Genomic DNA, 12,036 nt, shown 5'->3' on the forward strand with positions numbered 1-12,036 from the left:
GCCAACGAGCGGTGCGTTATCATTTTCGTACGATAAGAGGAACCATCTGTCCTTAGCGATAGGCAAAGTTGCAATTTCTTTAATTGTACACTACTCGTCGACAAACGTAGCGTATAAATTTCTTTGTAATATACTTTTTTTGTGATACTTTTACGCGGCTAGGTGGTCCGTCCAATTCGTATGTATTACCTTGTCGTCGTGGAATAAATTTTTACCAAAGCAGTATCGGCCGTTCGTTTTCCTGTCGGTTCGCGATCAAAAAGAATCGTAAAGAGATTGCCTGCTGCAGCGACGAGAGTTCATCCTCTGCGGGGCCAACCCTATTTTCATTTTTCCATTCCGTGAAACGATTTCTTCCTCGTCGATGTCATCCTTTTTTCCTCGCTGCGTTTCAGACGGGTATTTCAACTATTTTCGTGACAAGATTTCCGTAAGTACGTAACTATGCGAAGTTCCAAGAAAGTTTCAGACTCTTTGCACGCATTTTAAGCCTGGTTATCAAGCTTCCTCTAAATTGTCACGAATCTTATCATCCTTCTCAACGAGCTTCTTAGCGAAATAACATGGATCGATATAAAGCGCTTTTTATAAATATACCCCGATACTTTTCTGTTCCCAGCGTATCGTGCGCAATCTATTTCGAGGGTCGGCAAATATTCAAGGGAGTATCGGAGTACCAAGGCTCGCCCTTGTCGCTTTAACACACCCTTCTCAATTTGATCAACTTCCATTCAGAAAAGTTTCTTAGATCTGTCAGGTTTCAAGGGAAAAAAAATGAATCCAACAATTTCTTCCGTTTCAAAAATCAATTAAAACTTTGGTTGATATCTTTGATTCCTGAACTGACTGGGAAAATATTTTTATCGAGACTATTTCAATTCAAATTTAATCGAATTTAATTGAATTGCTCGACGTCAAATGAGAGCGAACAGGTTTACCGAAGTAGAGCAAATATTTGCAAACGATTGACGTTCGTTCAGTCTCGTTGCAGTTGCATCCCTTTTGCAATATTTTTTTTTTTATCAGTTTTAATACCAGGAATTATTTCGAAGGGAAGTTAGAAGGAACTGAGTGCGAAAGACACGCGGTAAACAGTGTCGTTGGAGTATAAGTGCTCCTCGCTGTGTCAACACTCTCCTTTGAAACGGTAGCCCTGCTTGTCTCTTAACAAACTTACCCCTCCGTTCTGTACATCGTTAACAACAACCCGTGCCTTTCTTCTTTCGTTCATCATTCATGTAGCGCAGTTTCTCGTAAAAGAACTACCAAAAATGACACGATATTTGTACCAAAAAATCCCTCGTTCCGTTCAGCAATTCTGCAATAATTTCGTATCAAATTTTCAATATCTCAAAGTCAATCAATCAAAGTTTCCCTGCTTCGTCGCAAGAATAAATAATGAAAAATACTTCGATTAGGATAAAATTTATTCACGTTTGCCCCGAGACTCGTTTCTCCATTCATCTTTTCATCGATTACTACCAACACTCCAAAACTCCTCAACGTCTACAACTGTTGGATCACTGGTTAAGTAATCGATGGTATTTAAGTGCAACGTTGTTCGTCTGTAGTAACGAGGGTATTAACACGTGGTTGACTAATAGTCACGTTCTTCTCGCAGCAGGTTTCCTGTCGTTTGTTCGAGTTCTGCGCCTGTCCCGTCGGTGTTTGCGGTCTCCCTCGAAGGCTTCGCAGCATATAGCAACGTCTGTGAGGGCTGTGTCTGCTGTAGAAGCTGTCGTATCCGCTGCTCGTCGTGGCCGTTCGTTTCACCGCCAACACGGAGTGATGAGCACCGATCGGTAGCCCGCATCCGCATCCGGGTAACATTCTTCGTTTTCGTAGCAATCCTCGTCTCACGGTGCCACCAGCGCTGCACCCTGCGCAGACGTCATCGATCACCCCCGTTCCTTGAACACTCTGAAACAGCACGCGAGAAACGCTGGAGGATATGAAACATCTTTTACGATTATTGCTTTCTCTTTTACGAAATGTTCCTATTCTCTGGAATATATCTCTGACGGAGATACAATAAAGGGTAGAAATATACACGGTGAATAGAGTCTGCATTTCGAAGTAAAGGTTGAAAATTCTAATTTATTTATTTATTTCAGGATGGAGTAAACATTGCGCAAGAATTTTCTATTTCTTCGAGCCTTTCATATTAAACCAACCGTTTCGGACCGATGTGTTTGCTTTTCTACCGAGAAATATAACCATTTTATTATTACCAACTCGGACCACATAAACTGTCCGGGTAAATAATACTTGTGCCACGTGCTGACTATAATTTCACGATCTTTCGCTGAGAATTCACATGGGGGTTGATGAAATCGCGATACTCACCGGGTGACGTCTGCTCGTAAATAGTCTCTCGTAGGGTGTCATATAAATTCCACGGATAAGCAGATGATAGAAGGATTTCTTGTGTTCGAAATAATTGCGATAACAAGGTCGATGCTCGTACCGTAGATTTTCTATGATTTTTTTCATTTTTACAAAAGCGCATAAAATATCAAAGAGCGCTCGACACCCTCGATCGCAACGCGAAACTCTCTTTTTTCTTTAACAACACGTCAAGTTTTCAGCCGTTTGACTGGCACGAGTGGTAAAATTAAACGCTAAAAATAAATATAAAAAAAAATACACTACCCAATCGGTCTCGATTTTCCGTTGTCGCGGCGTTTGTTCAAAGGACCGTTGGTTTTCGTTTTAATAGTCGCGGCGAATATTGAGTTACACCACTGTGGAAACGAAACCCCAGCCCTTCGAATGACAATATCGTTGGATCAATGCAAACCTTTATCCTCAATTTACCCCGTTCATCTGATACAAAATTTCGTCGCATACGAATTCATATAACTTTCGATATACGTTCGAATTTTTCGTTCATATATCTCTCTGAACAAGTGTCGCGCAATGGGGTGAAAAATTTGTTCTTCGAATGCTGCAGACGCAGCGACGCGCAGAATGGCACGCTATTGACACTTACTCTTCGACGGGGTCTTCTACGTGCCAAGCCACGGGAACCGCGACAAACAATCTCCACCACGCTTCGTCGAAAATTCCGAGTCATGAAGCAGTAGACAATAGGATTCAAGGCGCTGTTCGCGTGTCCCAGAAACAGGCAATAGGATAGAGCATTGGTCGTAACCGTTCCTTCTCCTGAAACAGTTTCATCGCTTTATCGTCCAACGGACAAAGTAACGCGCGCAATCATGCCCTTTCGCAGGTAATTTAATGAAGAAACTTTCGATTGCCCGTCGGAATGAACTCTCGTCGAACGTCTGCCTCGTTTCTCGCGAAAGGAAGGAATATCGCTACCGAGTTGCCACGGTATACAAGGGTATTCGATTAAAACCGGTGTGCGGTAACCGAACCCACCACTCACCGATTGCTCCGAGATCGATTAACAGCATTAAAACATTGTACGGCAGCCAGCAGAGAGCGAAAAGCACCGCCAGTAGGAGCAATATCCAGGCAATTCGACGTCGCTCCCGTACCAGCCTGAAACTCTGCGAACAGAATACAGGTGAGCTATTATAAACCTGGATGGATTTGGGTTAATTACGATTCCATTTGATCCTCGTTCACCTGGATTGATGAAGATTTTGATTTCCTGGGGGTAGAAAGAAGATTAGGACAGAGAAGTTTGTTGATGGAGAATTATTATGTTACATGGAAGTTTATGTAAATATGTAACCCACGCAACTATGGTTGAATGGGCTTTAACGAAGCAAAGTTGGAGAATTGAATCTTTGGGCTGGATTTGATTGAATTAAATTATATTACTTTGTCCTACTCATAAAATTAATTTCCATTTCATAGAAATTTTCATAAAATTTATTATCAAGTTCCATCAGAAAACAACCATTTTCAAATATTCGACCAACCTGTTGCGAGCTGGCACTTCCTTCGACGCTGTCGCAATCGAAGGGCGGTTTCCTGGAGCAGAGCGTTCGACCCATCATCGAGTAAGAGAGTATCACGACGAAACCTAGAGGAAGAAAGCGATAGAAATAAAATAAAATAGATCGGGGTAAAATGATTGATCTTTCCCCGAAAGAAATATCGGTTACTTTCTTGAGGGACGGATGGAAGCGATCGTGTTAAAGTTAGGCACCCTATTACTCATAACCTTACCGGGAATGGCATAAACCAAGACGAAACAGACGGCGCCGAAAAGATGTGCTCTAATACCAAGAGGCTTGAAGTCCTCCGAACAAATGTAGAACGCAGGTGGCCGTTGTGACACGCGAGAGATATCCTCGGTAAAATTCCTCGACATTGTCCACGATCCGTAGAAAGTAATGTTGCTAAGTTCCATGCCCGGGCTCTGGAGGGTCATCTGAAAGAGAGATTGGAAAACAACCGTCCGTCGATCTATCTTTGGGAAACCGAGGCGATAACGTCTGTTCGTAACGAAGTTTCTTTCTTTCTTTTCAAGTTTCCAGTGGAACGTTTTATTATATCACTTTCTGTCTTCTCTGCCAGCTGGAACTTTGTCCAAAGTAATTGGGGATAATCTGATGCAATAGGACACTTTTAGGATTGACGAAAGCAAACTCCTCGGTTTCCCATTTTTTTTACCACGTACCAACTGTTCAAAGTATACAATGGCATTGATTGCTCATTGCGTAATTCTCTATTCTCGAAATGCTTGACACTTATAGGACTGACAGCGTTTCTTTTTATTACTTAGCGTAAAAGAAGTTTTGACAGTCATAATATTGCAGAAATAATAAACGAAGAGGGAGCTTCGAGAAAGGAGGCTTATAAAAACTCGATGCCATTCTTCTGCAATGAGAAGTGGGAAATTTGTTGGAAAATAGATGAAAAATGATTTGGAAGATTCATCGTTGTGATTATTAATCGATATTTCTTGAGAAATAAATTCTTATGACAGGAAGAATATTTATTTTTCAAGAAGACAACGATGTCTGATAATTATCAGTGTGTTTCAATTGCAAAAGTTTAATTCGATTCGGATTTCGCTTTTAACAAGTAACTGATAAAAAGAAGAATACGACGAAGCGAAACGACAACAAAGGTATCGATGAAACCCTGTCATGATACCATTTCTCATCGTTAACAACCTTTGAACAGTACTTCGTATGGAATAAAAGCATTTTAAAAAAAAAAAGAGAGAGAGAAAAAAAATGAAATCCACGCAGGATTTTATACTGACCGCCCTTAAAACGGGAGCAAATATAATTAACGCCACCAGCCAAAGAGCCACGATAACGAAGATCGTGCTCTTACGATTAAATACACGACGAAACGCCATAGGACTTCTTATCGCCAGGTATCTATCGATGCTCATCGCTGTGATCGTGAAAACCGAGGCCGCCACGGCAACACCTATGAACAAACAATTTTTAATTTATCGACCGGCCAAAATTATTTTTTAAATAAATCTCCCGAAAAGAATAGTTTTCCAATCTCGATCCCTCGAGGAGCTTAAAGCAATAGAACACCGTTTTTTTCTTTTTCTCGTTTCTTCTTTCGTGACTTTCAACCACCCCCTTGAAAGAAATGGGCGAACAATAGTTCTTTTCTCGTTTTTTTTTTCGCTAGCTAAATGTTATTGTTGGCTATTGAATAAATTAGACATCCACCTCGAGGTGCTCGAACGTGGGAAGGAAGGTCGCATTAAGTAAAAAAAGAAAAAACTAATCGACACCAGGGTCGTCGAGGGAAACGGAAGTGCATGTACGTGTGCATGCATAGACGCATACAACCGCGCGGATCTTTTATGTATGAGCCAGACTGACTCTCGCCCACGATGCTCACCGGCCCATGAGTTATGTCGCGGCAATTCGTGACGGTGATATTTCATTTTCATTTAATTTGTCTGTCACATTTTCATCGGGGAAGAGTGTAAATATCGCCGAGAGAACCGTGCGATTCTTATTCAAAGGAAAAAGCAATTCTGGAAGGATTTCATTAACCTTGCAGACACCTTCTATCGATGTTAAGTATTTTTATACAATCGATCAGAATTCTGTTTAATTACCCTGAAGATAGGACGATAGCTTGCACATAACTTCCCCATGGATCCATACTATGGAAATTGCTTGACTGACAGCCACTGGCATGCAAATAGTGGTAACCAGTAGATCCGCCACCGACAGGTTGACCACGAAGTAATTAGTGACACTGTGAACAAAAGGGTTACGGTTTGTCAAACATTGCCAATCGCCTGATTTCGCGACATCTGGGTACATCAAACACTTTCGATATTAGAATCATCCGAGGTTCCATATTTTCAATATTCCAAGTATTCGAATAAAAATTTTTCATTCCTCGAACATTTTTGCAAAATTAAATCAAAATTCTCATTCGCGAGCCTGAACTTTATGCATAAGAGAGAGAAAGAGAGCAATAACTTTTCCTCGCCAAATAAACTTGTAACGGGCCAATCGTGACGTTCGTTCATGTATCACGAAAACGAACCGATCGCTTATTTGCACGACGCTTCTTCGCTGTCGGAAATAAGCACACGGCTAACCATTTCATAGTCTAATGGCTGAGAACGTTCAAGGTGCATTCTTCTTCCGGTAGGAGCATGAAACGCGATGCAGGAAAACGTGGGAACTTATCAAATTCATTGGTGCCTCTTTATGGTCCGCGCTTTGGATAATGCATACATTTCATTTATTTATAAAAAGAGGATGTTAAAAAGGGCTTAAATTTTCAAATGGAATAAATTTGCAAATTTGTATAAATAAATGTGTAAAAATAAAAACAGGGAAATAAATACCCATTACTGCTAATACCAGAAATTTCTAACAATCATCCATTTGTTTATAATTAAATCCTGAATTCTTGCTTATAATACCTTGCATATTCAATAAACCCGATAATCTTCTATGTTTATACCGGATACTTTCTATCAGTGAATTCAATTTGTGCTCCATTGTTTACCAGCCGGTTGCATACGCGTTGTTTCCATCTTCCTCACGCATTCACACGCTTTTATCACTCATTAAACGTGTCCCATCTGTGCCACCCTGATCGTACATCTGCAGTTTATCAATAATCTATGATGAATCATAATTAACACCTATCTCTATCTCTCTCTTGAGCAATATTCCTGAGTTCTTTAGAACGAAACTAGGTCGAGGAAATGCGCTTGTCCAGGGGCAGAGCAAGATATACAAGAGTTGCCAACGAGGTGCTAAGTAGTCGAGAATGTAAATGAATTGCCGGCAACCTGATAAAAACTCGCCCGTTGCGGCTCGTTTTTTTATCTAACGTTCATTTCGCTAATTTTCGAGCTAATGTTAAACACGCTACGAGCATCAAAAATTTAAATATTGATTTTGGGCCCATTGATGATCGACATTTTTAATTTTATATTATTTAATTATAAGAAAGGTAAAGTTTGAATAATTTTAATAAAAACGTAATAATAATGTAAGAGAGTCGAAGCGAAAATTTGTGTGAACCTTGATCTTTCCGAGGTAATTTCTCAATTTTAAAAAGAAGCCCTGCCCAAACTTAATTAACTATATCAAGATTGATTCTAAAAGCAATATCCTGATGGCAAACCGACAGCCGCGATAGGGATGACGACCTCCCTAATCAAGCACCCATACAAGACCGTTTTAATCCAACTATCACACCGTACATTAGTTAAATTTCCCTTCTACAAGTTTAAATTACTTCAAAGTTACCCGCTGTATATTATTGCGCCTGCTCCTTGAAGCTGTTTTTCCATGCTAATCTTCAAGTACGAAGATTCGAATTTTTTCTCTGACAGGAATGTCAACACGTTGGTATCGTTAATTATTCAATAGCTTGTTTAATAACGACGGTCAACGTGAAACTTTTGCCTAAAACGGGAATTGAATCAATCGAGTGAAATAACATTTTGTTTACTCGACGAGAGATGAAATATTTGTCTATTTAGTGTATGTACATACATGGTAATGCGAATGAAATTATTTTCTTTACTTTGCAAATACAAATACAAATTTGGAAAAGATTTTATTTTCAAATGTAATTATAAAGGCTTTGTAATATTAGGGGTTGTGCAAGGGGTGTTAATTTCTATTTTTAGAAAATTAAAAAATAATTTTGGAAAAGATTTTATTATGAAATGTAATTATAAAGGCTTGATAATATTAAGGGGTGTTAATTTCTATTTTTAGAAAATTAAAAAATAATTTTGGAAAAGATTTTATTATGAAATGTAATTATAAAGACTTAATAATATTAAGGGGTGTTAATTTCTATTTTTACAAAATTAAAAAATAATTTTGGAAAAGATTTTATTATGAAATGTAATTATAAAGGCTTGATTTAAGGGCTACGCAAGGGGCGTTAATTTCTATTTTAGAAAATTAAAAATTAATTGTCGAAAATTATATTAAAATAATTGTACTTTTTACCTGCGCATGTAATGGTACTTGAACACCACCGCGATGACGAGGGTATTGGCCGTGACTGCGAGTGCTATCACAGGTACGTACAAGATGATCAACAAGTAATTGGTCTCGCTGTGGAATTTGTCGTAAAAGTACCAAAGTATATCTCCAGTGATATCCATCTTGAAGGTTTCGTTCAGAAACGTCGTTCCGTTGTACGAGTTGTTAAAGCTCGACAAGGATGTTGTCGATACCATTCTCTCAGACGTCTTCTACACTCGTTTCATAAAACGTTATACCTTCCTTTGACAATATTAGTCGACTTTCGGTGATTTTTCTTCTTTATGCCCTCCTTTATCCTACTTTTCATCAGTCCTTCGATCGTTGAATAGAAAACATCAGCTTCCGGTTATTTCGTGGATCAAACGGAAGGGTGTATAATTTTTAATTAACCACGAAATTTATCTTAACAAGGGATGCCTAAGTTTTCCTCACTTAGAAATGATCGATCTTCTTAATTACAGATCGTTAATCGTCGCGCGGCATCACCGAAAGATACCCAAACGTTTATTAAGTCAATTTGAAAACACTTCCGTCGTTAATTTTCGATATGGACAGATCGGAGGCGACTGTAAACGACACTGTCCAATTTATCGTTGACATTTCCCCTAAAATATTCCCATCGATCGATCCCATTACTGGCTTATCAATCAGGCAGACCCAACGAGATTATCGACGCTTCGCTTTAATCGTTTCAGGCTAATTGAATTCGCGAAATCTTGAATCAAGAGAGTAGTTGATAACCATCGAACAGTCATCGATCGAATCAACTTCGCGTTAACGAAGTGGGAGGAGATTTCCTGATGTTCTTTCCCTATTTTGATTTTCTTTTTTCATCCACGTTGCGTCATCCCTTTTGCTGTATTTTTTTTTTTTTTTCCAAGCTGTCAGTAACAGATCAGGTCGTTTAAATGCCAGTTCGCATACAGTCGCGTCCTGTTTGTTTGTATCACGAAGTCATTGCGTTCTACATTCCATCTACATTCAAACAGTTTTATATTGTTCAACCAAGATGAAACCTTATTCATAATTCAAAGTGAAAAATCAATATATTTTATGAACAGAAGTTTCTCCGCGTTGAAAAGTGAAACTGTGTTTAATATTCTTGGAAGAAGACAAACGATATTCGCAGGAACCGACGGTATGCAAACAGAGACTGCAGTATTTATTAAAGAAAGTGCACGAATACCTCTTCCGTGGTATTCACAGAAACCTGTGAGAAGTTTTCATCACTGTTCAAGATTTGAAATCAGAAAAGAATTCTTCGAGTGCCTCGGTCGGGATATACCTGGGCTAATTTATTTTCCATCCTCTATTTATTTTTAACTTCAACGTCAGTTGTTCTAAGGCTAAGCACTCGCCACAATTTTGAACAAACTTTAAATCTCCTCTTTTCATTATACTTGATCTAATTTCAGTCTTGCCGGCTTTCCAATTCGATTATCCCTCGATTAATCTTGATCGAAACTCACGGTCGAATCGATTTCCCGCCGCGGATGATAAGCGCGAGAAGTTTCGGAAGCGGTGCCACGGTAAACTGAATAGAAGAATCCCGCCGGAGGTTCTTCTCGCCGCTCGCGCACCTTCCTTCAATCGCGCCTGCGTTCTCCTCTCTAACCCTCTTCCTTCCTGTATCGGAGGTGTTTTATTCACCACCTCTGTCGCTTGTATTTGAAAAAAGCCTCGATCCGACTTGATCCCACCATCCATAACGACTGACGGACGTTATCGGGGGAACCTTGCCGAAACATCAACTTTTCTTCTCTTCCTTTTACACAATTAGTTGACACCAAAACTTTATCTCCTGTTATACATTACAAGGTTTTCATTCTAAAATTAACGATCGAAATCATTCTTGTTTTTAGCAATCTTTCAATCTTCAAATTTTAGCCTTCTTGATTTCATTTTATAAATATAAAGGGAAAGTTGTAGGATTCGACGCGTCTTATAAATACGATTGAATTGCAAAAGAAATTCGCCGGGATTTCGTACATTTCTTCGAACAGACGTGCTATATATTTCTCATCCCTCTTCGCAGAGTTGCGAACCTTTCTTCGCTCTGATCGTTTCTTGTCTCCTGTAAGTGACAAATGCGATTTACCGAAAACCCCGAGGTGGTGCGGTAGCCCTAAACAGATTACAAATGACTCGTACCCGAACTCTTATATCGCGCTGCTTTTATCTACTGCTTTCCACCTTCTATCAGATAAAGGGACGAACCTCATCAGAGGGTGGTTGAACAACACTTGAATATACATCCCAAAGTACGTATTTTAGCACTCATTGATACCTCGTTCTTCTTTCATGACGAAGATCAATCAAAAAAAAAAATTCATCCCCTCGTTTCGATAAACAAATAAATTCGAAACGCTTTTTCCTCTTTACAGAATTTTTAATAGCATCCTTCGAAGAAAATAAACAAATTAAAGACAATCATCCAGGTCACTGATCAGCAGATATTAATTGCCAACCCCCTTTGCCCGCATCATTTTTCTCTGACGAACAATTTGAAAATAAACAAAGCCATGCACCTTCGAAACCTGGAAGTATGCTTTCATCCCCTGTCTATTATACCACGTAGGAACCGATGGCGAAGAGTAAGGGCGCGGAAGGATGAACGAAAGAGGAGAGTATCGCTTCATTAAGAGCACGGTTCGTGAAATAGGGAGGGTGCAATTGATTTAAAGCAATTAATTTTCGATGAGAACAAAGAACCACGACAAGAGCAGATAATAATGACGATCGTGGGAAGACGTAGCGAGAACGTGACTCCTCTACCTATTAATTGATTTTCTAAGCTGAGGAAAATGTTCATCTTCTTGGTCTTAAGATGCTTGAACAATGATTGCTTGCACCTGTTGATTTCCTTCCATCAGAATACAGAGATTAAGAACAATCTTGCAAACACGATTCTTCAATTCTCTCTTTTAATAAAAAAAAAATAGAAGATTCGATTGAATGTTTATTCAAACAACTCGTTTAAAATACAGTTTAATTTTAAAGAAATATATTGCTATTATTGAAAAATAATTGAGGTTGTTTATTGATAAATTGAATTTTCAATTTTACGCGCAACGTTTAAGATATAACACGTGTAAGTTTACGGGAGACGAGCATTAATGATAATAAGCAAAGGTTCCGATGAAATAGAGAAATTCGTAGTGCACAAGATCACCGGTTGTGTAACGTTACAGACGTAAAATAGATGAAAATAGCGAACGATCAACCATAGCGCGGAAAACGATTTCAACAGAACGATACTTGCTGCATTTTGTAAATAAATATATGCTTCTTTGGAGTTGTTTACTTGGGAAATAAACTCGCCTAGATAAAATCGCAGTATTACAGAGTTAAGGAAATAGCAATGATTATATCGTTAAATCAGAAATTTCGTTTCTCGATTATTAGAAAAAGTATAATTTAAAGATGAAAGATAAAATTTTGGCTTCATTTAATTTCATTATAGAGTATATACAAAATGTTTCTGACTAGGTGACAAAAGGGGAAAGAGGACGAATTTATATAAAAAAGTGAATCGGAAATGTGAAGTGACATTTTTTCGTTAAAGGCTTCATTTTTGAATAAATCGATGTTGAAGATTAAT

The 12,036-nt window shown here is 38.8% G+C and overlaps 1 protein-coding gene across 2 annotated transcripts; it reads right to left on the reverse strand.

Annotated features, from left to right (window-relative positions):
* Nucleotides 1-11: 11 nt before the first annotated feature.
* Gr10 (gustatory receptor 10) lies at nucleotides 12-9,955 on the reverse strand. 2 transcript variants are annotated; one of them, XM_034318309.2, is made up of 9 exons: nucleotides 9,622-9,955; nucleotides 8,397-8,747; nucleotides 6,017-6,159; nucleotides 5,189-5,361; nucleotides 4,144-4,348; nucleotides 3,894-3,997; nucleotides 3,392-3,515; nucleotides 2,993-3,165; nucleotides 12-1,920 (listed from the first exon to the last, which is right to left on the reverse strand). In XM_034318309.2, the coding sequence occupies exons 2-9, from the start codon at nucleotides 8,627-8,629 to the stop codon at nucleotides 1,546-1,548; spliced, it is 1,530 nt and encodes a 509-aa protein (XP_034174200.1). In that variant the 5' UTR covers nucleotides 8,630-8,747; nucleotides 9,622-9,955; the 3' UTR covers nucleotides 12-1,545. The 2 variants fall into 2 exon arrangements, with proteins under 2 accessions (XP_034174200.1, XP_034174198.1); XM_034318307.2 differs by having other exon boundaries at nucleotides 8,397-9,316.
* Between the last annotated feature and the right edge of the window lie 2,081 nt (nucleotides 9,956-12,036).

Source organism: Osmia lignaria, chromosome 6 (assembly GCF_051020975.1).
Source record: "Osmia lignaria lignaria isolate PbOS001 chromosome 6, iyOsmLign1, whole genome shotgun sequence".
NCBI lineage: Eukaryota > Metazoa > Arthropoda > Insecta > Hymenoptera > Megachilidae > Osmia > Osmia lignaria.